The 27499-nt window shown below is 45.2% G+C and overlaps 1 protein-coding gene across 1 annotated transcript; it reads left to right on the top strand.

The window, feature by feature from the left end:
* On the top strand, positions 1–27499 carry PDPR (pyruvate dehydrogenase phosphatase regulatory subunit). The gene is made up of 17 exons (XM_009325359.1): positions 1–287; positions 2643–2776; positions 3749–3830; positions 3921–4084; positions 5096–5217; positions 6081–6198; positions 7543–7692; positions 10472–10664; positions 12228–12352; positions 14004–14159; positions 14262–14395; positions 14795–14943; positions 16289–16401; positions 16769–16863; positions 17514–17603; positions 17888–18070; positions 19043–27499. The coding sequence occupies exons 1-17, from the start codon at positions 61–63 to the stop codon at positions 19445–19447; spliced, it is 2640 nt and encodes an 879-aa protein (XP_009323634.1). The 5' UTR covers positions 1–60; the 3' UTR covers positions 19448–27499.

Here is a 27499-nt window from a genome sequence, read left to right as displayed (position 1 = left end):
GAATTAACGTCTGAACACGTCTAGGTGGTGCTTTAAGAAAACTGACAAATAGCTGCCGGGATGTTCCTCCGATTGCTGTCGGATGTCCGGTGGCGGGCGGCTAACCCAAAATGGAGAAGAATGACCTGCTCCCGGCGAAGTACCTCAAGTACAGCAGAACCTCACCCGGTTTCCTTGCCAGCACAGGCGCAGGTTGTCATCTGTGGTGGTGGAATCATGGGCACTTCCGTGGCGTATCACCTTTCCAAGATGGGTTGGAAGGATATAGTCTTACTTGAGCAGGGCAGGTAAGGATCTCTGGTAACAAACCTAAAGAAACAGGACTTCCGTGCGTAGCAGCATCTGCCCTAATGTGTTATTCCTACCTCTTCACCTGGACTTGGACCCACGGAGTAAGCTCATGCTGAACATTAGTGACGACGCTCACTACTTCTTCCCGAGCACAGGGCAGACCTGCCAGGTGAAGGGTATCCCTTGTGTGATTGTGGTGGGTTAGCCTTGGTTAAGGGCCAAACTCCCACACGGCCACTCGCTTCCCATCCTCAGCGAGGCGGGGAGAAAGTAGGCTGAGAAAGCTCGCGGATCAAGATAAAGACACGGAGATTGCTTACCAATTACTGCCGTGGGCAAAACAGACCTGCCTTAGGGAGAATTAATTAACATAATTAAAGAATTACTTTTATTTCATGCCAGTTAAAATAGATTCAGGTAGTGAGAAACAAAACCCAAATGTTAAAACACCACCTTTCCTTTCCCATGCTCAACTTTACTCCTGCGCTCCGGGGTCTTCTACCCCCCGCCCAAGAAACGCAGGGGGTGAACGGTGGGGGTATGATCGGTACCGGGCTCCAGTGTTGGGTCCTCCACGGGCTGCAGTTCCCGTCAGGAGAACTCTGCCCTGGCGTGGGTTTTCCGTGGACCACAGTTCCTTCGGGAGTTAGCCGTCTGCTCTGGCGTAGTCACAGGTAATCGTGTAAAAGACAATGCAGCTGGCAAAGATGGGCCATTTTAAGAGAGCTAAAAATCTGTGTAAATCATCTGTTGACCATCTCTAGAAGTAGGATGTGGTACGTATGTGAAGTATTACACCACTAGCAAAGCTCAAAAGAGATTGCAGGAGCTGCGGAGGTTATAAGCAGACATCACTAGAGCATCGCCCTGTAAGCTGGTTAAAGGCTCGGGTTGTCTAGTTTTGTCTGTTGCAGGATTTAGTGCCTGTTAAAAGGCTAAGGCCGCGACAGTTTGGCTGAATACAAGTCTCGGTGAGTTGGATCTGCAGTCTGTTGCAGAGTACGTAGGTCCTGTTGAAAGCTGACTGCGCGGCCCCCACCTCTTCTTTAGATTTCCATTTCGGAGGTGGATTCGTGGTGTTTGCATTAAGCGGTTTGGGGACCTCCGGCATGAGACAGTGCTAGGGCTTTGGGGGTTTGAAGAGGTGTTTATTGCAGCAGCTTCTAAGACTCTGAATAAAGTGCTGGACTGAGAATATTTACCGTCTAGCTTAGAGCTTCCCACGCGATGCTGCCTTCAAGAATAATTAGCTGTGACTCCTTGACTTTGCATGGCTGGGAAGCAGGCAGTATCATGTTCTTTATAGCTGCAAAGGGAGGAGATCGGGTAGTCTCATCTGAGACCTTGTGAGCGGTGTCCTTTCGAGTGAAATCAGCTGCTAGGCTTCATTTGTCTGGAAACGTAACCGTTACTAGCCTGGAGTGGGGTATGAATACCCCGTTACCGATCTTCATTGAGTTAGACGCTGTACAAGCTCAGTCTGTGCGTGCGCTCAAGGAAAAAGAACAACATTGCATTAGCAGAAACGTCTTATGCGGAGCACAGCGTGGTGAGACCGTGCGTCAGCTGTTTCGGTTGTGACTGGGTAGGGATGTAGCAAAAAGAATACCTTACTCAACTGATTCTTCAGTTGAATTTCTGAGAGAACATGGGCGCGCTAGGCCAAAAGCAGTCTTGTCGAAGGCTTGCATAGGCAAGTGGAAAAATGCAGGATTGCTTTCGCAGCAGGAAAGATGACTTGGAAGTATTGTTGAAGCAGGGTTGCGAGAGAGATGCTTAAATCTGATTGTCTTGTCTTCACCTGTCTATGCTGCAGGGAGTTTTCAGTGGGTTTCTAGCTCTACAGCAGCCCTTCGCCAAATAGTTAGATGGACAGTGGTTTAAGGGCAGTATAAAAAGGGACAAGAAATATGTGTACCCATCTACGGCAGTTGCTGCACAGTAAGAGGGACTTGTTCTTACTGTAAACTGCAAAGAGGCAAGACTGAGATCCAAGTTAATTTTCATTTGAGGGAAATCCTGCTTTGGAGAAAGAAAGAATCAGGTAGGCAGGTCGACTTGAGCCTAAGGTGATTTTTTTTTTCAATTGCTTTCTTTGAAAAATTTCAGTGTTTAGGACTAGTTAAAGAGAAGTGGTTTCGGAATACGGTGCTTTTTCAAAAGTGAGCTAAAGGAAAAGCGTTCTAGAGGTTGCGTTATCCCCGCATCGTCCAACTTAGAGCTTTTGGTCTGATATGTTTGGGGGAGAGGTTGCTGTCTGGTTCGTGCTGTCAGCAGAGCCGCTGGAGCAGCCTGACGGGGGGCGCTTGCCTCTCCGCCGCATGAGGCCTTCTCTGCAACTTCTCCTGCAGATTGGCCGCTGGTACCACTCGCTTCTGTGCTGGCATCGTGAGCACAGCCAGGCACGTGTCCGTAGAGCTGAAGATGGCAGACTATTCAAACAAGCTCTACCAGCAGCTGGAACAAGAGACGGGAGTGAAAACAGGTACTAAAAGTGTAATCATTGAGTAATCTGTGGGAAACGGAGTCGAAGTATTTACACTGAAACATGAATGTAATTTTACAGTGTCTTAAGGGTTGGTGGTTCCTGCTCAAAAACGATACATGTGGACCGAATCAGATGCAAAGGGATGTTACTAATGTAACCAGAAGAGTGGGAAGAAGGGTATCGGATGGGCAAACCGAAGGCAGACTACCTGCAAACTGTGATCGTTTTTTTATGCTGTCTGTAACTTGGGCAAACGTAGGTGAATTTTCACAAGGATGCTAAAAAGTATCTTGCAGTGACCAGAGCAGCTGGCCCATTTTCTGCACCGATTCACTTCTCAAAAAGAGAAAAAGATTAACAGAAGCACTAAAGCATAGGCAAAGCAAGATATCTTACTCCAGTCTCACCCTGGAAATAAGAAGAAAACATTGTGTTGAAATTCTCCCTCTCCCTCCAAAATGCTCAGGCATGTACCTGATAGGAAGAACTTGGTCACTGAAAGTTTTCTGCTGACAAGGACTTGTGGTATATGTCAGGCTCAACAGAGGTTAATAACTGTGCCTGTAATTAAGGTTATAGTATTAATCTATTGCAGGTGGTGGAGTCACAAAATGCATTTAGTTGTTGAGGTTTTATTCTTCTGAGTAGTTATTACATCACCTTTTTGCCAGTAACCTCTCTTTCTTAATAGGTACCATGTGTGAAGTTTAATTTTTTTTATAAACATGAGTAAACGTAGTAGAAAGATTTAGAACACAAGTCAAAATTAAATTGCTTTTTTGAAAAGCTGGCTAATGCACTTTTTAGTTACTAGCTGATAAGTGGGTAAAGTTATTTGGGGATCTGGGATTTCCAGGGTCCTGAGTCGTGGAAGCAACGGGTCTGCCATTATATTAAAGCAGTGGGTCTGAGATTGAAAGGAATTCAAGATCCTGTCCGAATCTGACTTGACTTTGGTCATTGTCACAGGGTACGTGAAGACAGGCTCTATTTCACTGGCTCAGACTCAGGATCGACTAATCTCCCTGAAACGCATTGCTTCATCACTGAAGTACGTATAAGAGGAAACGTAACTGATCTTAAGTTTGCACCGGCTCTCCTGCAAGACTGATGACGGCATTTTTCTTATGTTCTGTGGCAGTGTAATGGGGATACCTTGTGAAATTATCACCCCAAAGCAAGTGGCACAGCTCCACCCACTGATCAACATCCATGACCTTGTGGGGGCCATGTACGTGCCAGAAGATGCACTGGTGTCATCTGCCAATGTGAGTCTGGCTCTGGCAACCGCTGCCTCACGGAATGGTATGAGGTTTTTTTATCTATAGAGTGCTCTCCTGCATGGTAGTTATCTAAAACTAGTTAGTATAAAAGAAAATTACGCTCTGCATCTCTTTCAGTATTCTAACTGAGCACTGAAGACCAAAACTTGGTTTTTTCTATAACATTCAGATTCTTTAAAATCTTTTTTTTCCTCAAAAAACAGGCTGAATTTTTTTTAACATACTGAATCTTTACAGATCTGCTGTGCTAGATCAAGCACCAGTTTGTTGTCCTTACTCGTTATATATTTCTCTGAATAAGCACACACTCTTTTATCATAAAAACAATCCTTCGTAGGACCTGACTCAAAATTACACATCAAAAGAGTTTTAATTGCCTGCAAATGAAAAGGTGTGGCTGAGTCCTTGTGGAATATTTCACTGGGCACATGTGCTTTGGAAATGGGTTTGGAAGTGTAGTAATAAAGGCTGTTTGCCCAGCACTTGGGCAAATTCGGAGTGGTCTAAAAGTGGGAGAAAGGTTAGATGTGATAACAGAAGCTCATTAAGGATGAAAGTCCATCAGATTCGAAGAAGCTTCTTGGGAAGATACCTCTCTTCGGTTCTTTTAGTCTGGCTTTTTTTGCATACTGTTAATTGATTTTTTTCACAAAATGACTGATTTCCCATAAAAGAACCAGTCTTGCCATCTGAAACTACAGACTGTTGCATAAAGGAATTGTAATGGAAAGAAATCCGTAGCTGAGATGCTTTTTTTCATGTTGTTGATAGTAGGCTATATTTATCACCCAGATTCTCACATGGGAAAAAGTACTGTAACTCATCACGGCCTCAGCCTTTAAATTACGTATAAATTGTGTGCGTGACGTTTTACAAATAACAGGGTTTCACTTCAGAATTACTGGGTCAAGAATAGAAATTTTGTCTTAAAGAGAAAATAAGCATTTAGGTTGCGGTTAAGGGTTTAATGTTAGCAGCCTGACACATCAGAAAGAAGGCTTGTGGTATACTGGCTTTCTTATGTCCTCTTCAGGTGTCCAGATTCATGAACGGACGAGTGTCAGTCATGTCTCGGTCCAGAAGGGTCGTGTGACTGGAGTCGAGACCGACAGAGGACAGATTCAATGCCAGTACTTCGTCAACTGTGCTGGCCAGGTTGAATTATCAAAATTTGTCTTTCCTTTTTCTTTTGGTTAAGAACACGTGCTTTTTCCTCAGGGTTTTTTTTTTGTTTTCCTTTTTTTTTTTTCTTTTTTACGGTTTGTGCTTCGGCTTGGTTTACTGGAGTAGATCAAAGTCATGTTATTCAGCTTCTTACACCAGCAGGGGTGTGAAGGAAGAAAGCAGCGCTTGCTGTTTGCTTGGCAGCAAAGACTGGATGTTAACCTGCTGAGGGGCACCCTGCAGGCTGTTGGTACAGCTCTGCCCGTGGTCTCTGTCCTGGGGGGTGCACCCTTCTGACAGGAAGAGTTTTGCTTTGGCTCTTAGTGAGACAGTTAAGTCTCTCTCTATCCTTCTCTCTCCCTCTCTCACACACACGCTGAAAGTTCCTTTTTTTGTTGTTTTTCTTAGTGTCATGTCTTCTCCAGTCTGAAAATACGTCTGACAATTGCTGTTTCTCAGCTTGCAGCTGGCTGTCTTGTTAGTATGGGGTCTTGGCAGCCTAGGCACCTAAATCCTGACTATTCTGCTTCTAGAGCCTGAGCATAGTGTTGGCTTTGGCGTACAGATCTTATTTTGCTTTTGTATTGTAAGTTGATACTTCTTAGTCTCGAATCAGGGCCCCACTTTTCTAGATCCTATGTGAGCAAGAGAAAAAGTGTCTTTGTCCTAAACACTTCAAATGCTAAGCAAAGAGAAAAAATGTGTGTCTGTTTAAGATTTAGGGGCTAAACCAAATCTTATTTGGCCTTTTATGAAAGGAAACCCACAGAGGGGACCTCTGCTTTTGTCCTGCCTTTTTTTTGTCAGAGTTAGTTTTCTTCTTTTGCATTCTAACATGCACTTTTTTATTGCAGTGGGCCTATGAGTTGGGCCACTCTGGGGAGGAACCAGTCAATATCCCACTCCATGCCTGTGAACACTTCTACCTCCTGACACATCCTTTGAAGGAACCTCTGGCAAGCAACTTACCAAGTAAGGATTCTTCCGCTCTACCTCACTTTTCTTGGTGAATTATATCTGCCTTTGCAAGGTGACGCATAGTTTATGACATAAAGGCCAGCTAAGGGCTATCAATTCTCAGCTCCTTTGGGATTGTGAAGTACGTTCTAGCTGAATTGCTCTGAATATCCTCTTTCAGTGGTAGAATCTCTTTCCTTACTTTTGGGAAAGCTTTCGCTGCAGAAATTGATTTTCAGAGTCGGTCATCTTAGCAGGAGAATGACCTTGATTCTCGCTTGACTAGTAGGTGTGTCTGAGACTTGGATTGTTGCGTTTGTGGGCTGGAGAGGGTGCTAGCCTTGGCACTATGTTTTCCTTGCAGGCTGCTGTCCCCAAATGGCCCATCTATTCCTTTCCTCCAACTGAAGCTAAGGCTTTACAATGGCATTTACATGTCTATGAGCTGTAGGGGCAACCAAAGCACTTGAGGTAATTGCTCCTCCCCCATGTTCTGGCTTTTGGATCTCTTAAAGAAAAGCCCTTGTGTTTGAAAACTGTGGTTGGGAAGTGGAAAGCTTTGCTTATTTACTCTCAGTCTTTAGCGAGAGTTTCTGCCTCTAGTGAGTAATGTATATACTCCCCAGGGAATCCAGCTCTGCCCAGAGTCCCCGAGTGCTTCACTTTTACTTGATTGAGTTTTACATCTATATATATTCACAGCTGTTCTGTACATGGGAAAGATTGCTATGGAACATGTCAGGTGGAGTATCATAAATGCTTCAAGTTGGCACTACCACTGTAAGAAGCAATCCAGACCTGACTGCTTGTCCTCACCCCAGTGCTGCCCAGCTTCTTTGTGCTGGTGGCCTGCAGCAGACTGGATCAGTGATGCATCCCCATTAAAATTAACTGTTCTTAATATAGGAAGAGAAAGAGGGGGAGGGCAAGACATCTCTTGGTGGAAGGTCTGGTCTTGGGTGCAGTTCCAGTGGAACTAAGCCAGTATAATAGCTTATCGGTGCCACAAGGGATCTGACTCCCTCTTGTGTCCTCCCACTCCTGGTAACACTGTCCTGGCTTGGGTGCTCTTCAGGTTCAATTCAGTTTACTGTGCTGCCCAAAAGTTAACGTGCATGGTTGTGACAGGAGTTAGTGCTGGTTTAGTAATCTAAACTGGCTCACTAAGGTGTCACGTGAGAACCAAAATGGTGCGAAAGTGTGGGGCTGGGGGATGGAGACCATCCCTTCTCATGCCAGGGGGCCGCTAGCTTGGCCCAGCCTCTCACCAGACCCTGTCGTTGGTGTTTGTGGAGCAGCAGCCTGAGATAGCTGTCCCTTCTCTCAATTCCCTTCCCACCTCTTTTCTTTCCTCCGCAGCTATTGTAGACCCAGATGGCAGGATCTACATACGCAACTGGCAAGGTGGCATCCTCTCGGGAGGCTTTGAGAAAAACCCCAAACCTCTCTTCACGGAGGGACGGAACCAGCTGGAGATTCAGAACCTTCAAGAAGACTGGGATCATTTTGGTATGTTAGGGAGGAAAGATTCCCACAGCAATGAAACACATGGCTTCAGCAGAAGGCAGAGTTAGCAACAACGCAGGCTGTTGTTGACCAGCTAGCATGTGTCTGCCTTTACCTGAAAGGTGTGGGAAAGATGAACGTTCTCTCAAATTCATTCATCCCTTCATTTGTCGGTAATTTGCGTAAAACCCCTTTACCAAGGACTACATTGGTGCCTGTGTAGTGTTTAAAAACACCGGCTAACCCTCAGCATATATTAATGTCCTCTAGTGCAGCGAGGTACTACATAAACTTTCCAACGCTGTTCTTCCATTTCATTTGATTTTTGACTGTCAGTGCCACATGCTGCTCCTCTTGTGACGCCGTAGATCAACACTGTTGACCTGCCGTGCCGTGTAGCCGTGGTATTTTGTTTCTGCAGCTCCCTTCAGCAGTGACTGCCAAGTGCATTTCCTTCGGTGGCGGTTGCTTTGTGGACAGCATTTGATATTGTTGCTTCCCAGGCTTCATCCCGCCATTGACAGTGGTGGTTTATTATATTCCAAATGTTCTGTCTTTCTCTTCCTGTTTTATTTGATTCTATTTTTATATTCTGTATGTACTTTTACGTGGAGGGCTCTTTCTGTAGGAAGGAACATAGCATGGTTTATGAGTCCCTTTTTTTCCCCCCTCTTTTATGCCTGATAAGTTTGTGTGTGCCCTCTTGTCTTCAAATTTGCCTTTTTTTCAGGGATCCAGTTTTCCCTTGTGTCAGAGCTCTTTGCATCCCTTGTGAATGCGCATGCCTCTGTGTGCGACTAGGCACAGATGGATTTTCACTGATTTCTTTCTGCAGTGATAGTATGTTCTTCCAGCTGTTCCCCAGATTAAATTGATTCATTTTACTTTCATTTCTGTGGGATACCGTATTGATACCATAAAACTTTAAGTTCCAGGGGGTGGAGCCAGGGTGGGGTGCAGTTTTGTGCTGGCATATGTTAAACGTTTTTAGATCTAGAGATGCCTACAGACTTGCTTGAAGATATTAGCTTCACTAAGGAGTTGCTCGAGCTCTGCACCCACTTCTTTTTTGATTTTCTGCGTACTGCTGAAATGAAAAGGCACTGCTTGTTGGTGCCCACAAATTGCCCAGGTTTTGGAAGCAACTGCATGCTGTGTTCCAGCATTACCCTTTTATCAGTTCAAACATACCGGACAGCTGAGCGGAGTCAGAGCTTACTCAGCCAATGTTTGATCCTTTTCTAGGCCTGCAGTTCCTGTGGTTTGAGCTCTTGCCTTACTGCTTTGATCTCTTTCGTTGGAACACCTTTTGATTTTAAAATAGCCTGTACAGTTGCTTAAATGTTGGGCTGGATTTGAGAACAAATCTAACACTGATCTCTCTTTTTATCAATAAAAAAAAGTCTGTAACTACAGGCTCTCACTCTGGAATTCTAATGCATGAGAGAGGGAAGAAAAAGAGCAGGTCAGAAAGACTGTTTCTGTTTGTAGCTTCTTAGGTAGTGTGAAATCTGATTATTTTACTGCTTGTGTGTAAAGTGGAGGAGTGTTATTAGTGCTGAATCTTGAGGGCTTTTATCTGGAGTACTACGCAGAGGTAACTTCTGGACAAGAAAAACAAAGTAGATAGCTAATCCCTTCATTAACGCTCTCAAATGTCAGACTGAAGAATTGCCGAAGGACCTTTCCAGCATGACTGGGCAATGAAGTGGCAAGAAGTTCAGTGAGGATAAATGTGAAGTGACGCAAGTGTGTGGGGGTGCATGGAGGGATGGTCTTATTTTCACCGTACAAAATGATGGGCTTTGAACTGACCTTGGGGTTGTATTAGTTCTGTGAAGACATCAGCTCAGTAGCAGTCACAGCAAAAGACAAGTTAGGAATTATTAGGAAAGGAGCAGAAAACACAATCATTATGCAAGACTAAATCCTTGGTTTGCCAGATACTAGTTGTTGTTCTAGGCTCCCTGTCTCCAGAGGGTGTGGTATGACTGGAGAAGGCCTGGTGAAAGAGCAGCAAGAGGCTGATCAAAGCTTGGAACAGTTTCCAAGCGAGGAATGACTGAGCGGGCTGGGAAAAAGAGATGACAGAAGGGAAAGAAACAGAGGTCTATGAAATCTTGAATGAGATGGGCAGGATAGATGGGGATCTCCTGTTCACCGTCTCTTCTATTATGCCAACTGGGAGGCATCAAAAAAAGTTAATTGAGTGAGAATTTCAAAACAAAAGGAGGTGATTCCTCATACAACAGATACTAAATACGTGGAACTCCTTGTCAGCGTCTGTAGGATGTTTTCATGAGTTTGGGGAAGACTGGTCAAGTACTTAGAAGAGAGATCGATTTAGGGGTTACTAAATAGGGAAAACATACCAGGTTTTTAGGAAATCCTCTGAGCTGATGATGGTAAGTGGAGGCTGGCAGAGCGCGTGGGACAAGCGTCATATAGATTTGCCTGTTCTTATTCCTCGCTAGGTTTCTATTTGGTGTCTGTTCCTGTTGTTTTCCCTAACAAAACCAAACATGCTCTTGCACTGTTGAAAACAATACTGGGCTCTTGGTCTGGATCGGTATGGCTGCTTTTATGGTATACCGTGTGATCCATTTCGAGTAGTTTGATTCCAGCAGGTAAACGGTTTATCCTGCGACCGTATCAAAATACGGAAGCAGTTTCCATCTGTTGATAACAGCATGCCTCTGTCGTGCTGTCCAGTTTGAAGGTGCAATGCGTCGAGACTGAAGGCTGTGACTTTTTGTCTTTTTTTGTTTGTCTTGGGTCCTAGAGCCACTTCTGAGTGCCCTTCTGCGCAGGATGCCGGATCTGGAGGCTCTGCAGATCATGCAGTTAGTGAATTGCCCAGAGTCCTTCACACCAGATATGCGGTGCATCATGGGAGAGTCGCCCACCGTGCGGGGCTACTTCGTTCTGGCTGGCATGAACTCAGCTGGTATCTCATATGGTGGGGGAGCAGGCAAGTAAGTGGTTTATCACTGTTATGTGTGTAAGTAAGGTTTTAACCAAGAAAAGAGACTGCTCAGGTGATCCTTCTGTGTAGAATGTTCTGGTCAGTATTTGTCACCTCCTCTCTGACAAAAGACTTCTCTTTCGTTTCCAACTTGAGTGAGGGAGAGGAGCGGTTGCCATGTTCTGATTATGTTCTCCCGTGTGTGTTCCAAATCTGTGTTCGACTCTCCTCCTATCCTGCACACCTCTCCTCGGGCATCACACCTTGGTGATCAGCAGCCTGCTGGAGATCAAGTAAGCTTCCTCAGAGCTAACTGGTCTGATTTTTTTTTTAATCTACCAGGAAGAGATAAAAGCTTAGCAAAGCATATATTCCCTCATCTTCTGTAGTCCATGATCCCCTTTAATTTATTATTTGATTTAAGTCCTTGGATCATTCAAGTTGACGCAGCAGTTAATTTCTTTGGAAGCAAAGTGAGTCTGATGCAGATGAAGCACCGCATATGTGATGCCAGTGCTGCCAGTACTGTTAAAGACTGTCCTCTGCCAGTGAGCTAGGGATGGAATCATTTCCCAGTAAAATCCAGTTTCTGTGTTAATGCAAATACTTTGACAGGCATATAAGTGTGATCCCAGCAGGAAAGTTGCTTGCAGAATGATCATCACTCCCTCTGATTGCCATTTGGTTTTGGCAACCCAGCATCCCTTCTGCAGTACAGCCTTCTTAACAAGCTGCTCATTTTTCATGGCAGGTGTTAGTATCTGCATTTGTCTCCGCTAGTTTCTGTCCATTGTCTAATAATTTAACTCACCAGGGAAGCAACTCATGTTTTTTTTCTTTGTCATATAAAATATAGAGAATCTCTGCAGTGAGGTTCTCTAAGAAGCAAAATAATTTCTGAAGGTAAAAGTACTATCTGTCCGTTTGTTGCTACAGCCTCAGGATAAGCAGCTTAGCTTGCTAATGTAACTTTTAATGATCAGTCTCAAACCCCTTTGTTTTTCTGTTTACTGACTGTGAACAGATCCAAACAGATCCTCTGCTTTGGTCTGAGCTGCCTTTGTCCTTTAGCTCTGGAGCATGCCTTCCTCCTTCACTGCTAGAAGTGTAGCTAAACATAACTTGGCTGGCACCTCGTGCTGAAATGAATGCTGTCACTGATGGTTTGTGGCTGAGCCTACACCAGGTACTGAAAAATGACAAAGCAGTCAGCCTCCTAACTCCAACACCGTACTCCGCACCTCCTTTTGTAGCATAGCCTGAGGACTTGACATAGTGTCAGCCGGGCTACCTGTCCAGGCTCTGGCTTCATTTATCGCGTGTCCTTAACTTTCTGCTGCCCTGTATGTTTCATCCTAATGGGAAATTAATAATTTGGAAGTCTGGCGGATGGGTTTTATAAAGGGAAACTTCGCAGATTCTCCTAGTATTTAGAATACCATGTTAGTTGTCTTCTCTCTCCTTACTGCAAGAAATTCTCATGTCCAAGTTGCCTTGCTTCTGACTTCAAAGCTAGACTCCTTCCTGTAAGACATTGGCTGATATCTCAGTCTTTCTTTACTTCTTCCATCAGGTACCTGGCAGAGTGGATGGTAAATGGGTATCCGTCAGAAAACGTCTGGCCTCTGGATTTGAAACGTTTTGGTACCCTTCAGAGCAGTCGCACTTTCCTCCGTCACCGTGTGATGGAAGTAATGCGTAAGTGAGGCCTCTGCATTCAGTGCTGGCCAAGGTGTCCAAGATTTTCCTCTTTGCTGCACTGTGTCTCCTCTGTCATCACTCTGAGAACCATTTTCCTTCTTCCTGGCCTCCTTTGTGGCAATACGGTCTCTTCCCAGGAGAAAGGAAAGGATGGGGTATTTTGTATTAGCGGTGTTCTTACTAACTTTTCTTAAAGAAATGCTGTTGGTACCGTGCTCTCTCCTGTTTCTGTGCTTTGCCTCTGGTATGGGGAAACTTGGGCGTATCTTTGTAGGACTCCAGCCTAATAGAACAATACCAAGGTCTTAACTGGGAATATTGCGCTCTCTCAAACACTGTTGTTCTTTGCACATCATTACAGTGTGGAAATACTGTCACTTCCAACTTACAAGTATGTGATCCAGTTATCTTGCATCATTCAGGAAGTCTGCGTAGACAGATTCTGTCAAAGTTTGCGATAAATACCTTGCAGAATAGATTTGAGATGTCATTGCTCCTGTCTAAAGCCATACTTGGTTTCCTCCTATTGTTTGATTATCTGTCCTGAGATAATGTGGACAACTTCTTTTCAAGTTTCAAATAGAAGTACGAAGTGCTCCACAAGCTGCAAAACATGAACGATTATTTGAATACCAAGTCTAAACTAAAAACATGTGTTTGGGTGAAAGCAGAGAAGTTGGGTAAACCTCTTAGCCCTGCTATATCCAGGAAATAAAAACCTTATGCTTTGACCTTCCTCCCAGAAAAATCACTTTATACTCTTGGCATTGTTCTGCAGTTGCTTTCCAATACAAATCTCGATTCTGATAGCTACAGAATCACTCTAGTTTTTACAAGATAAGTGCTATATTCAATTTCTGCCATCTTACATTCCCATTCTAATCTATTTTTCCCCTCTACCCGCTCTTTCGGGAGTACCAATACCGGATAATGCCAATAAAATCATTAAATCGTTAGCTGTGAGGCAAAGCCAATAGAAGTATTCAGTAAGAAATATTTGGCTCATCTTCAATTTTAAGCAGTTTATGACCTATGCAGAAACTTAACATTTATAAAGAAGTATTCAAGCATCCTTGAGTTATTAATCCTCACTGGTAACCAGGGAGGATGCTAAACATTTATTAGGGTAACTTGTTTTCTAAATAAGAATATTCTGTATTGGGTGAAAAGGTATAGGAGCCATTTGGAAAAGCTTCAATAATTAGAAAAGGCTGAACTGCCAATATTTAAGAAGATAAATTAGATGATCCTTGTAGCTGTGGGCTGCCTACCCCAGCATTCGTATTGTCAAAATGATAAGCGTCTGATACAGTGCGCTGTCAGGGAAGAATCATGTATAATTAATGCCAGTCAACATGACTTAATGAAAAATAGAGAGTTTTTGTTATCTTGGCAGTATTGTCATGAGACCATAAGTATCTATAAATATAAGCGTTCTGTGCCAATTGTTACTCTGATTTTGAATAGCTATAAACGGATCAAAAGAGGTTTGTCAGTTTTCAAAAACAGAAGAGGAAGGTCAGAACTGTTCTGAGGGAATTTCATTAATGGTTCAGATATTAGTAAGTATGTTTATTGATAATCTGGAAGAAAATTTTAGATAAAGATAATCACTTTGCCTAATAACGGGTCTTTGTGACCGTTACAGCCCTCATGTGTGATCTGAAAGTTCCCCGTTGGGACTTCCAGACTGGCAGGCAGCTGCGTACTTCACCATTGTACGACCGTCTGGATGCACAGGGAGCTAGGTGGATGGAGAAGCACGGATTTGAGCGAGTCAAGTATTTTGTCCCACCTGGGAAAGGTGAGATCATATTTTCCTCTGCCTAGTGCATCCCTGTTGGTCTGCGTAAGGTCTTAGTTCATCCAGTTTATGAATTGTCCCTTTGATTCTTCTTTACATTAGATCTGTTGGATTTGGATCAGAGCAAAACCTTTTACAAACCAGACTGGTTTGATATTGTGGGTTCCGAAGTCAAGTGCTGTAAGGAAGCGGTTTGTGTCATTGACATGTCGTCTTTTACCAAGTTCGAAATAAGCGTAAGTACCTGGGAAGCGACAAAGCATCAGCCTGGTAAAGGTGGCCTTTAGTTCATTATCGACTGCTTTTGCAGAGTTCTGTGTGTCCTATCGAGGATAGATAGAGGAAGTCAAGCTGCGTGACCAAATTCAGGTTGTGTTGTACCACAATATTTAGCATAGATTGCTTTTTGTCTGTCGAAGGCCCAGTTTACAGAAATACCAGCTTGGTCTATAAATAGAATTTGACCTCCGGCAGTATGTCACCCTTGTACCCTATTGCGCTCGAGACATTAGTGTCACTATCATTACGAATCGAAAGAATTTGGGCCAGGACGCTGATGCGATCTTAAACTGCCCCACTGGATTTGTATGGCTCAGACGGCTTACCTGACTTCCTCCCTCTTTCAATTCCTGTAGTCCACAGGAGACCAGGCCCTGGAGAATCTGCAGTATCTCTTCTCAAATGACCTGGATGTGCCAGTTGGGCATGTTGTGCATACAGGCATGCTTAATGAGAAAGGAGGTTATGAGAATGACTGCAGCATAGCACGATTGAGCAAACGCAGGTAGGTATGCAGGCAGCATCTTTATCCGCCACCCTTCGGGTGTTAGAGCCTTTAAGAACCTCATAATGGAGATCATAAACTTTTTTCACCACTGAAAAGAAAAAAGAAAAGTTGTAATTCTCCACTTACATTCCTAATTCAGTAACCCAAATGAGAGGGAGCTCCTCAGTTTACGCGTATTGGGGAAAATACTCCTCTTTCTGGGACTACAGATGAACATAGATTTCTGCAAAATGTTAGGCCTTCAGACGTTTAGTTTCTCAACGGAAAGACAAATTGTTTTCAGCAGTCATTAGAGTTTATTAATTTAGGTAATCATTTGAAGTGCAAACCAAACGGTTCCTCGTTGGCTCCTGGCCAATCTCCTCATTGGAATTCCGTGGTGAAAATACTCCTTTTTGATTATTTCAACTTGCATTGTAGTATGGTTACTCTCATTCCCAGCTCTGCAGTCTCTCGTGGTTCATTTTTGTGCTCTCTGGTGCAAACTGACATGATCACAGGATCTCATCCTTAGACTCGACAGTTTGGGCTCTCTTTGGCATTTAATAAAAAAAACGCTTCTCATTTTTAAAAACTTTTTCATGGGCATGTCCCAGCTGAGTGTTGGTTTTCTTTCTCTGGACCGTTTTCTATGCATGTTTTCATTGTTTTGGTGTGAAAGCATTCGTCCTTGCTGCTCTTTCAATTAGAAACAGCTTTTCTTTCTCTTCCTCTTCTATCTGCATTCATGTATTGCTTAAAAGTATTGTCCTTCTCTGTGTGAAACCAGTAGTTTGCCTCCTTGCCTGGTCATTCCTGCAGATGTTATCTCTGTCAATAATGTACTTTAACTCGCAGTTTGTATGAAAGAGACTTACACAACAAGTAGCTCGTTTTCACATATCAAGTGGAGTTCTGTTTTTGGAAACTGTTAATAATAACCACCATTGTGTGTGAAAAGACTTCTGCTGAAACAAGAAATTACTGTGTGAACCAAGCACTCTTCTGACTGTCAGAGTAGACAGAATCACTGGTGGTGAAGAGCTGCGAATACCTTCTGCAAAATGATTGTGATTTTTGAGATACCCTGTGAACTTTCTGTAGAACTGCCTGTGTTCCCCTTCTAGTCACTTCTTGTCACCAGACCACTGCTAACGCTGGAAGGCTGGGGCTTCTTGTCATGACAGATGTGATGGCAGTGATCCAGGGACTTTAGCTGCGGTTTTTGCAAACCGGCTTGTTTTGGTCTCCTGTTAGCTCGGAAGCTGCTGAATGGCTCCAGTAGTTCGTGGACAAAGAATGAACTGAATCATCTTGTGGCTGTCCATTCATTGTTTCTTGGTTTCAATTTGTCTTGTTCCAGCTTCTTCATGATTTCCCCTACTGACCAACAAGTCCATTGCTGGGCCTGGCTGAAGAACCGCTTGCCCAATGACAGCACCCTGACCATGGAAGACGTGACCTGGAAGTACACGGGTAAGAACTCACTGAAAGCAGACCTCCTTATACAGCCTGAAATCACAAATGGTGTCTTGTGCTGCATGCCACTTAATTGTCTAAGGTGTGTAGAGTGGTGGCTGGGTCTCCTTTCCAAACGGTTGGATGAAAACAGCAATTCAGAAACTTCCTTCTAGCAAGCCACGAGCTGGGAGACGGCTTTCCTTTCCTGTGGACTGTCAGGAGAGAGAGTTGAATGACTCTTTCCTCCATTCTTAAATGTAAATGTACCTGTTAGTTCAATAAACACTAAGACTTTAGAAATTGCGGCATGCGTATATGCAAGTTAGACGCTGGGCAAGACCTCTCCAGTCTCATCCTAATACTGGTATCTTCCCCTCCGTAGCTCTCAATCTCATCGGCCCTCGCGCTGTGGATGTCTTGTCAGAGTTGTCATATGCCCCGATAACTCCAGAACACTTTCCCTCTCTCTTTTGCAAGGTGAGTGACTCTGCTTCCTTCCTCCTCACTCTGCCAGGTTTTTTGAAGCATGTGTGGAAGGGAGGGAAGAATTATGTTTTGGGTAGTTAGAGGGGAATTTAGATTTACATCTAGATTTACTGCAGTTACTGAGCTATGTTGGTAATGTACTCACTAGGCTCACTTTAAATATTTCTCTTTGGGTTCTGCTTGCTAGATATATAGGTGAATACGCATTTGTTTTCAATATTCCACTCACTGTAGGCTTGGTGCCATTTGGTATCTTGGCATATTTCATATAATCAATTATGAAGCTGTCAGTCAGAGGGGCAGCTGGGATCGGTGACTCGGGAGTCATTGTCTCCTGTCACATTAAAAGGCTGAGCAGATAGCTGCCATTCAACTTCTGTCTTGTATCTAGAATACAAGCCTTTCCTGACCTAGTACCAGGGCTTATTGCCAAGTGTCATGAAGTGATTAAGAAGTCTGGATAATGTGGTATCACTATTTGAATTTTTAAATTTAAATTCTTCGCAAGTGTGTGCTGGTGGTGAACTGCAGCGAGGAGGGGGAGAGAGCGGGCCAGTGTGGTTTGCATTATGCATTGTGCTCCTTCTGGATCTCTGTGCTGTGTTCCAGTTTGGATGATTTCACCCCCTCTGATTCTGCAGGAGATGAGCGTGGGCTATGCTAATGGCATCCGTGTGATGAGTATCACTCACACAGGAGAACCTGGATTCATGCTTTATATCCCCATAGAGGTAAGAGTACACTGTAGCCTTAGCTAATTAGAAGAGTTGCTTGCATGCATAATCAGAAACACTTTCCAAGTTGACTCAGGGTAATGAAATGTCTTCTGGTCTGTGCCATGGGAAAGCTGTCTGCAGGCACCAGGGGGAGTTTCCCTGCTTTGTATAGCATTCCAGTCGGGCAGACCTCTTGTGCTTCGGAGGCCGGGCACAGTAACATCCACAGTGGTGTGTCAGATGCTGTTGCTCTCTCCTGGTGTTCGTCTGCAGCTCTGTGTTTCACCCTTCCTTTGCAGTACGCCCTTCATGTGTACAATGAGGTGATGAACATGGGCCAGAAGTACGGGATTCGGAACGCCGGTTATTACGCGCTCCGCAGCCTGCGCATTGAGAAGTTCTTTGCATTCTGGGGCCAGGATCTGGATGCCTTTACCACTCCTATGGAGTGTGGACGCGAGTTCCAGGTCAAGCTGGAAAAGGTACAGTGGAAAACTGAAATCACCTCCTGCAGTGGGGTCTGCTATTGCGGCAGGGATGGGTGGGAGAGAGCGGTACTGAACCGAAAAGACTGCCATCCAAGTGGGTAGATAGACCGTTTTTTTGATGGAGCTGTGTGCAGTGCGTAACTATGAACTATTCTTGTACTTCATAAAGGTGCTAGAAATATCAAAAATATTCTGCCTTCCTCCTTTCTGGGCAGCGTTCCCAGTGATCTGTGTAGCGCCCTGTGTTGCTCACGCGTGCAATGCTCAGTATAGTGCGGGTGCTGCATACCTTTCAGATGCTCAGAGTTCATGTTTCTCCCAGCTGTTTTCCCAGTCTGATGAAGCAAAAGCCAGCCTGTGCACCAAGTGGCGTTTAATGAAGTTAAATATGAGGATAGGCGCCAAGAACAGGTGTTCTCTATTTTTACTAAAACAGGGGAGTTCTCTATTTTTATGAAAACATAGAACAGCCTAGAGTTGTATCCTGCTTGTTGTGGTGGCAGGTGCCATCTCTGTCATTGGTTGTTGCCTTCTTTCTCGCATCTTTGCACAAGCCACAACAAATGCTTGTATCAAATAATTCAGAGAAGGGAGTGTAGTGATTAGGGACACAAATTTCGTATGTTGTTACAGTTTCCCCCTGGTTTATAAAACATGGTAGACCTCTGGAACCAGAAAGATGGCAAAAACTAGAATGGTGACATGTTTTCACTACAGTGAAAATTAGAATGAATTTTTTAAAGGCCCACTTCGCAAATATTTTTGTGTCTTTTAACATCTGGAACAACAAACATGACAGGAAAGCTTCTGTCTGAGCTGGGCTTCTTGCCTGTAGAAGCAGCCTGTCTTGACAGGGCATGAGTTCCACGCGCAAATTCACCTTGTGTCAGTAAGCTTGTCTGCTGAAACTCAGCAGCTGCTGAGTTCCTGTTCCTTTCATCGGCTGATGCTTCCTTTTCTCCACAGGGAATGCAGTTTGTTGGCCAGGAAGCACTGTTGGAACAGAAGCAGAACGGTGTGTACAAGCGCTTTACCATGTTCATTCTTGAGGACCATGACACGGATATGGACCTCTGGCCCTGGTGGGGGGAGCCCATTTTCCGCAACGGCCGGTACGTGGGCAAGACCACCAGCAGTGCCTACAGCTACACTCTGGAGCGCCACGTCTGCCTCGGCTTCGTGCAGCACTTCGACGAGAAGACAGGAGAAGAGCTGGTGGTGACAACTGACTTCATCAACCAGGGCGAGTATGAGATCGACATTGCTGGGCAGCGCTTCCAGGCCAAAGCCAAGCTCTACCCCTTCAGCTCCCTCTTCACGCACCGTCGCCGCAAGGATGAGGTGGAACTGAGTGGCTACCAGAGGGAGTAGTGCTGACTAGACCTGACCCGCTCCTTTTCCCAAGTTGGAGTCTTCTCCCACCACCTTCCAGTCCTTTCTCCTCGCCCCATATATTTCTTTCTTTTCCTTTCTTGTCTTGCAACTTTTAAACTTTTTCCAGTGTGTTACATTTTGTATATTTTAAAACTTTAATTTTCAACCTTTCTCAACCCTGTCTGTCTCCCTCCTTCAACCCTTTGCTTGCCAGGCTCCCCCGTGCCCCAGTGGATGAAGCACAGTGCTGAGCATACGTCAGGAAGTCCATGGGAAGCCTGTGTAGGAGTGAACCCCGCCAGAGGCCGTAGCCTTACGGCGATGGGAAGGGTTCGGGTGAACCCCTGAGGACTACACCCTTCCTCTCTCCTCTCCAGCGTAAGGCACGGGACAGCAGGTATTTGCTGCCTGTAGTTCAGACGAACGCTGTGACTTCACCCTGCTCTCCGCATATCACGTTGTAGAGGGGTCGGTGCGTCGACGCACACAGCAATAGAACGATCAGCTACCTCACTGGCACGAGACATAGCGTTGTGTGAGCAGCGGCCAAGAGACAGGTTTTGGTATAGTCCAGCCTGTCACTGCCCCCCTTTGTCCACCATTTTTTTTCCCTAACAGGGAGTCAAGTAGGTTTAATCATCAGATCATTGAGATGGCAGTTAAGCGCTGGTAAGTTTGTTGTTGTTCTTGGGATTGGATTTTTTGCGTGGGGTCACTGAAACTAAATGGCCTGCTATAAATATAATTGAAGATCAACATGTGTGTTTCACTTCTGTAAAGGAATGGCATTTGGTTTTGGTTTTTTTTAGCAAAAATACTGATTTCTAACAAGGACAGATGTTAGTGTTTAATGTTAATAGCAGCGTTGAAATGCTGCTTCTGTTTCAGCTACACGGTATACAATCTCTCTGGGGATTTTCTTTCACTTTCCTTTGTTTATGTGACTCAGTCGAGCTCGTCTGGCGAGGCTCATGCAGTGAACACAAGTTTCACGTAAAACTTGTGTTGGTTTAGGGAACTTGAGCAGCAGGAGAGGAGGGCTCATCATCTTTTTTTTTTAGCTGCCCGTGGTTATTTTGAAAGTAGAGGAAGAGACCCAGCATTTGTCTCACCTGTGATGCTGGCAGTATTGCAAGAAACACCACTGGGTTTTCTTCTGGTGGTGAGAAAGCATCTCAGCAGCTCCTGTCAGACTCGAGAAGTTGTCTTCTGTTTTTCTCCTCAAATCTGTTGCACTTCTTACTTCTCTGCCTTGGTAGTACCTCAGCTGAAGGGATCGAATAGAAGGAGTGCAGGGAGTGTGGCAGTGGGATTACGAATCGCTTTCCTTCAGCAAAGCTCTTTGCCGTCACGCTCCTCATACAGATGCTTCAGGTAGCGCAGCTGGGATTCACCCCTTCTTCAAGTGTCAAAATGCGCCGATTCAAACACTGATGGTAAATGGTAGAGAAGTGGGGGGATGCTGAACTGTACTGCGCGCATTTACATCTTCTTCTTTTTCCTCTTCCCATTGTGAGCACAATCAAAAGCAAAGATTCTCTTTATTTACATGAAAAAGATCTGTTAAACGTTTTCCCTGCCTCTGCCACTCGCATACTCGTCGTGGTCTTTCTGCTCCAGCAGCTTTCTGTCTGAAGTTGAAACACAACCTGGCACTGATGTCTGCCCTGTCAGCCATGGCGAACACTTCCTCTCTGATCTAGAACCTTTTTTGGGCACTTTCTTTTCCAGTTAAATGGCGAGCATCAGTGGTGTAAATATGAGCTCAAAAACTTCCCCGGTTCTTGTTTTAAGTTTGCTTTCTGCTGTGTTAGTTGCTTCAGGTCATGCCTTCAGTTGAGTCTGTGGTCTGCCAGTTCATGATCCAGATGTTCTCGGCATGCAAAAGGGGTCGGATGTCCCTAAGGCAGCAAAGGTGAAAGTCCAAAACCTTTACACCTTAAAACAGGTCGTCGGAGCAAGCTGCCCCGTCCAGGGTGATACGGAAGCTGTGAAACCTAGGAGTGGAGAGTCGGGAAAGGGTGTAAGAGAATTAAGGATTTGAGCATGCGGGTGTAGTAGGTTGAACGTAGATGTCACTTCTTTGAGCGTGCTCTCCTTTGTGAATGGTGAATTCCTTTGTAGTGGGTGAGCTCTTTAAGGATTTCAAACTTATTTTTGAATTGGCATGCAAAACTTCCCCGGCCTCTGAAATGTAGTGACCACAGTAGGACAGCTTTTTGAGATCTTGCAGCCGAGAGTACTCTGCGTGGCTGCTGTAGGCGGAGGTTCCACTTGGCTGTCATTTCTTCCAAATTTCCCTATGGTTGCTCTCTGGATTGAAATTTTGCCTGGTGAGTTAAAATTAATTGCTTAAATGAAAGGTTCATAAGGCATCTAATAGCAGTTTAAAATCCAGTCACTTCTTGCATGTCTTTCCTGCATAGAGGGATACTGTGATCCCACTATTCCCGTGCTGGATGTGCGTACCGAGGAGGACCTTGGTCCCTCCGTTGGTTTTAGGGGACGCTGCTGTGCCTTTCTTATCCAGGCGTTCAACCAAAGAAAGAGTTTTCTATGCGGTACTTAGGATGTGTCTTAGAGCAGCCCTTCCGATTAGAGTTTATTGACCGTTTGTCATCACTGGTGAGGCATGATGCTTCTTCAGGAGAGAACAAAGTATACAACTGAGGAAAGCTGAAGTATTTAATGCAGCTCCTGAAGAACGATTTTAGCTCGAAGCATTCAGTTTGTTCTCTGCAGCGTTAGAACGAGTTAAGACCAAACTGGGAAGTTAGCAGCATGCTGTCCTCTACCAACCGCTCCTTCCTGAAGTATCATTTAAGTTGCAGCCAGATTATATTCCTCCTTGTGATTCTTTTTTCTTTTCCCTAATTTATCGGTGCCTGTTAGTTCCTCGGACAACTTTTGATACGGGTGTCTCTTCCCACAGCAGTTCTGACAATAAAACTGTGTTTTATGAGCTACTTTTGTCATTATGTCTGCTTAGGTTTATTTTATGTCTAGGTCTATTGACTTTTCAGTACCAAAAATGGAGAGCGAAAATAATTTTCTATCATGCCAACAGATATAGCCACACTTTCTGTAATGTTGTGTTTGCTGTTTGAGATGTAGAAATAGGTGGTTTGATAATTATCAGTCTTGCAGCTCATTAATGCCTCCTCTGGCTTTCCCTGCTATGAATTCTGATTCTCGTTTCATATCCCAACCTGTAGTCTTCAGCTGCTGTTTAAGCTTAGTCGATTTAATTTCTGGCAGCTATTTTTAACCTTATAATGTTAAAAGAATAGTTTGCCTTCACCAACTTGAATACCCATCAAGGAGACAATTGTATAGCATGTTTTAAAATAGTGCTAGATACCGAGACCGAGGAAGGTCCTTCCAGTGTCACGTTTTCTTCCAGAGGTATTAAACGTTGATGTAAGACTCTAATCCCTTTATCTGGTGACTAAAAGTAGAGTGCCTAAAAAAAGAACAACAAAATCAGTTCAAGAGTTACCACCTTTAGTACAATTCCAAATTAGAAAATTAGAAATTGGATCTTGGAAGCTGCTATGACACAGTCTTAGCATCTAAGATGGTAAATAATGTGAACTATAAAATTATACCTCATGATTCTCATCCTTAAAACTGCCTTAAAATGCTTTCTGCTGAGAAAGGCGGTTTGTTCTCATTCCGCACGGTAAGACTATGAACCTTGGATGGGAAATACTAAAATAGCATCCCCCTCCTCTGCAGAGAAAGGGGTAACGGCCTCGTTCTGTGCTGAAGCAGGAGCAGCAGGTCTGCCCTGTGCACCTCGTGCGTAGCAGTTGCGAGGGTGTTGCCAGTTCTCCGAGTCTTGCTGTCCAGAATGGGAACGGTCCTGTAGATTTTGTTCATGCAGGCAACTTTGCAAGAGAAGCACTTGAAGGGAAGCTAACTGCAGTTTAGTATGAGAAAATAATTTGCCTTTTTGGCTAAAATATTATAGGTTGAGCATAACCCATTTTAGAATAAACTTATTACCCGTCAGTGACAAATGTTAAAGACAGCGATGCCCGTGGGGAGATGCGCCAGTGTGGGTGGCGTGCACTTGGCACGCGTGGGCTTGTTTGTTCTTACCCCAGAAGTCAACACCTGAGTGGGTTTGCTGGCGTGGCAGTGGTGAATCCCTCTAAACGTACAGCGTTCCTGGACGCTGGGAAGGGCTTGCTTGCCCAAGGGTCGTCTGTAGTGTGGGGAACCTGTGTGGCAGCCTCTTCCGTTAAATGATTTCTCCGGAGGTATCGATGTTGTCTTATCCTTGTTGCGTCCTTTCCTAAGGACTTACGTTTTGTCAGTCCTTGAGTGAGTACTGAAGGGCTTGAGTAAAAATGGTATTAGAGAAGAGGGACTTTATTGTTCATATTTAATGATCTGAGGATAAAATTAAAGCGGTCTATTCAGGAATGATGTTTTCTGTTTCAGGAGGGTGTGTTACAGTGATTTTCACATCTGTGTTTGCCAGTCTTAGTTTCTTCTTGTTTTCTCTGTGCTGACTCCAGTGTCCAGATTTGATGTGCCTCGTTGGACAATTTCTTCTTATTATTTTGTGGCAAGGAGGGGAGGCTACGTGAAGCTTGCACTGCATCTCCAAGTCTTGGTGTAAGCCTGGATTCCTCCTTTCTGCTGTTGCGTTCAAGCTGCCGCCAATCTTGTTGCTTTTCCTGCAACACCTCCAGCCTGTGCTGCTGTAGGACCTCTCGTGCGCAAGGTTCCTTTCTTGGTTCCACCAAGTGCTTCATCGTCTGGGCCAGGTTGGCTCTAGATCTGTCTCTCTGCATTGATTTAAGCTCTTTGACTTTTAGCTGGTGCAGATACCAACATCTGAAGCCTCAGGCGGGTTTGCGGCTGCCGTATATTCCATCATTTAACCCTCCCTCTCCCCGCGCCGGGGCTTTCCCGCTCCACTTAACACTTCCCAATCTCCTTCCCCAGGCAGCTGAGCACGTGAGTTCCTTTTGCCCATCAGAAAGCGAGGCACGGCGAAATAAAAACAGGCAAGGGGATGGCAGAGCAGCCGAGCTGAGGCGGAAGGAGAGGCGTGATAGCGGTTTGATCCTTTGCCAATTACTCAACCACTTAAGCCCAGCCTTGGAGAGATGATCAGCCCTGATTCCCAGCTCAGGGAGCATCTTCCTCTGCAGCCTTAGTGCTGGACACGCGCCGAGTGATCGCGATGGCTCTGGACAGAATCGGGACCGCGTTATCGAGGAAGCGAGAGGAGCGGTGGCACTCATTTTCCGACATACGTTTCCCTCTACCATTTCTTGTTCCGATGAAGGAAACCGTGCCGCACGGAAGGGGTGGGGAGTGCGCACACCAGATTGCTCGAAACACTTGTCTCTCTCTGGCACATTCTTGCAAGTGGTGTCTAACTGTAAAGGTACAGCACTGACATCAGCCTGCTGGGGCTAACCTCGTCCTTCCAGCACGCTTTAACCAAAGTGGTTACATTTGGGGGAAGAAATCTGTAAAAACAAGGTCGTTTCCATGTCGGGGGGGGGGGGGGGAAGTTGTTTGCAAGGGCAGAAGTCATTCTTATTTCAAACAGAACACTTAGCTGCTGATAACGTCCAGCAAAACGTTCACAACCTTCAGATTTGTCTTCCCAAATGATTTTATTGTAATACTTGGTCAGGTTAATTTCCGCCCGTTTCGGGATGCTTTTCTGTTCTAAACTGCCTTTTCCTTAACTGATTGTTTGGATTTTTATTGAAAAAACCCCATTCAGTCAGGGAACAGGACTTGGGGAAGGAGGGGTTAACGTCATCAGGTGACTTCAAGCTGTCTCCAAAAAGCATCTGAAAATTTTCTTGGCACTTTAAAATTTCCTTCAGCATTATGATTGTAGCGTGCTTACAGCCCTCGGCAAGAGCAGCCTTTGCATTTGAGGGAGGAAAAACTTCAAATATTTGTGAATGCCTTAAAGCTTTAGGGGAGGTGTTTGGGCACTGCTTGTGCCTGCCATTTGATTTTCTTCCTGGAGAGCTGTGTGCTGAGTGCACAGAGCAGACACAAACGTCGGCAGATGGTTTTGAGCAAGCGCTGGGGATGGTGGAAGCCGCTGTTGCAGTGTGCAATTCCAGCTGAGGCTGGAATTTGTGTCGAACTAAACTAAATGAGCTGGGAGCCCCTGTGCCCGTACGGCTGTCTGTGCTGACACCTTCCCTCTTTTTTTTTTTTCCCCCAGAAATGGATTTTTTCGGTATATCACTCATGCTGTGACGGGTTTTATCCTTTCTTTAAAGAAAGAAGCCTGGGCTGATGTAGAGTGCTCTGTGAGTGTCCTGTTGCGTTAAAGGAAACTAAATTCTCTGCTTGAACTCTTCCCTGCTGTACCAGCTGACATTCGCAGGCGGGAGTCAGGAGAAGCGGAGGGGATCTGCTGCTGCCCGTAATGTTTGTTGAGATGGCTCTGAGACTTCTCATCTCCCGTTTGTCTCAAAGCTCTGCTGGATTCCTGATGTCAGGCTGGCTTCTGAGTTGCAGCGCAAAACAAAGCGCTGCTTTGCAGGTATGGCACGCTACTCTGATTTGCTTTGTTCAGAGATATCGCCTGTTCAGAAAAAGGTGTCTCCATGAAGACGAGTGGTAAATTATAATGAAAGAGGCACCGGAGAAAGGTGTTCACATTAATTTTTATTGATTTGTCAATGCTGGTAACAGCCAGTCTTCCCACACGGGTGCTTGACACCCGCTACAAGCAGAGCGGGTACGTGGGAGTCGTCAGCCATCCCAACTAGGGCATGATCCATTCTCTGTGTACGGAGAAAAGTCCTGCGCTGTCGCCTTTCGCCGTGGCACCGCTGAGATTTCTTCCACACTACAAATAATTTTCCCTACTTTTCCTGTAGCGGGACAGGTTTCACTTACGCCTTTCTTCCAGTATAGCTGGAGGCACATTAGTGTCCCTGAAGTTGTTGACGGGTTCTCCTGCGCCTCGCGGTCAGGCTTGCGACAGGGCACGTCCCTGCTCGATAAGGTGCTTCTGCCAGAGAAGCGACCCAAGCCGCGCCTGGGGGAAAGGAGCATGCCCGCGCTGTGAGTGCAGTTGTTTCCAGACCGCCTGCCCGGCAGCTGGCTGATGGTGATGTTTCCTGCACCTTCGGGAAAAGTTGGGGAAAATCCTTTTTGGCCCAGATCAACTCCTTGCTGCTGCTCCTTAGACAACGTGCTTGCTTTCTGCCACTTTCTGCTCTGTTCCCAGCTGTGCACGCCTGAGGGCTCTCGCCGTCGCCGGTTTTACAGGAGACCCGAGCTCTGTAGGAGAAGGGCTCCCCGCTTCTTGGACAGGTACCCGGTGCAGGTCTCCCGAGCAGAGACTGCCGTCTTGTGAACTGCACCAGTACGTCCCTTCTCCACCGTTGCTTCTGGTTATCAGGTGCACCAATTTACTTGTCCAAAGCCCCTTCATGCTTTTATCGATCTCCCGAGACCAGATTTTCAAGGGCTGGGAGGACTTCTGCAGTGTGCTACTGCCGAAATTTTAAGAACAACTGAAGTTTGAACCCGTGAAAGCATTTTTCTAGTGCCTTATGCTTGTGAATGTTGTGCAATGGATGTAGCTGAGGTGGGACAGAGCAAGGAGCAACTTCGGTAGCCCGGTTCCCCGTCCACTACAGCCGCCTCCATCTCCCCTCGCAGGGTCTCGGCAAGCGGACGCCAACAGATCATCTCTAGCAGCGCGGGGATGCTTTTTAATCCCTTTGAGATCTGGGGTTGTAGAAACGTTAAACTGTAAAACCTTGCGCCGGGTGGTCTGCCGTTGAGAGGAGCAGTGGTCTCACCTCCGCCGGTTTTGGATTCAAAGGGGTTTAGGAGAGACAAAGCTGCTCTGATCGCTAGACCCCGTGATGGAGGACATGGACAGTTGTTCCCACGCGCACAAGTCAGGGTGAGTTTGCTGCTCTCCACTGAGGCCATGTTGTTATGTATGCTGTATTTATATCGTGCTTTATTTCATTTAATATTTTGGTTGGCTTAAATATCGCTAGGTTTGTATATTAATAAAGAGGCGTTTTAACT

This window comes from Pygoscelis adeliae, unplaced genomic scaffold (assembly GCF_000699105.1).
Source record: "Pygoscelis adeliae isolate BGI_AS28 unplaced genomic scaffold, ASM69910v1 Scaffold326, whole genome shotgun sequence".
NCBI lineage: Eukaryota > Metazoa > Chordata > Aves > Sphenisciformes > Spheniscidae > Pygoscelis > Pygoscelis adeliae.
This window is presented reverse-complemented; position numbering and strand designations above follow the sequence as displayed.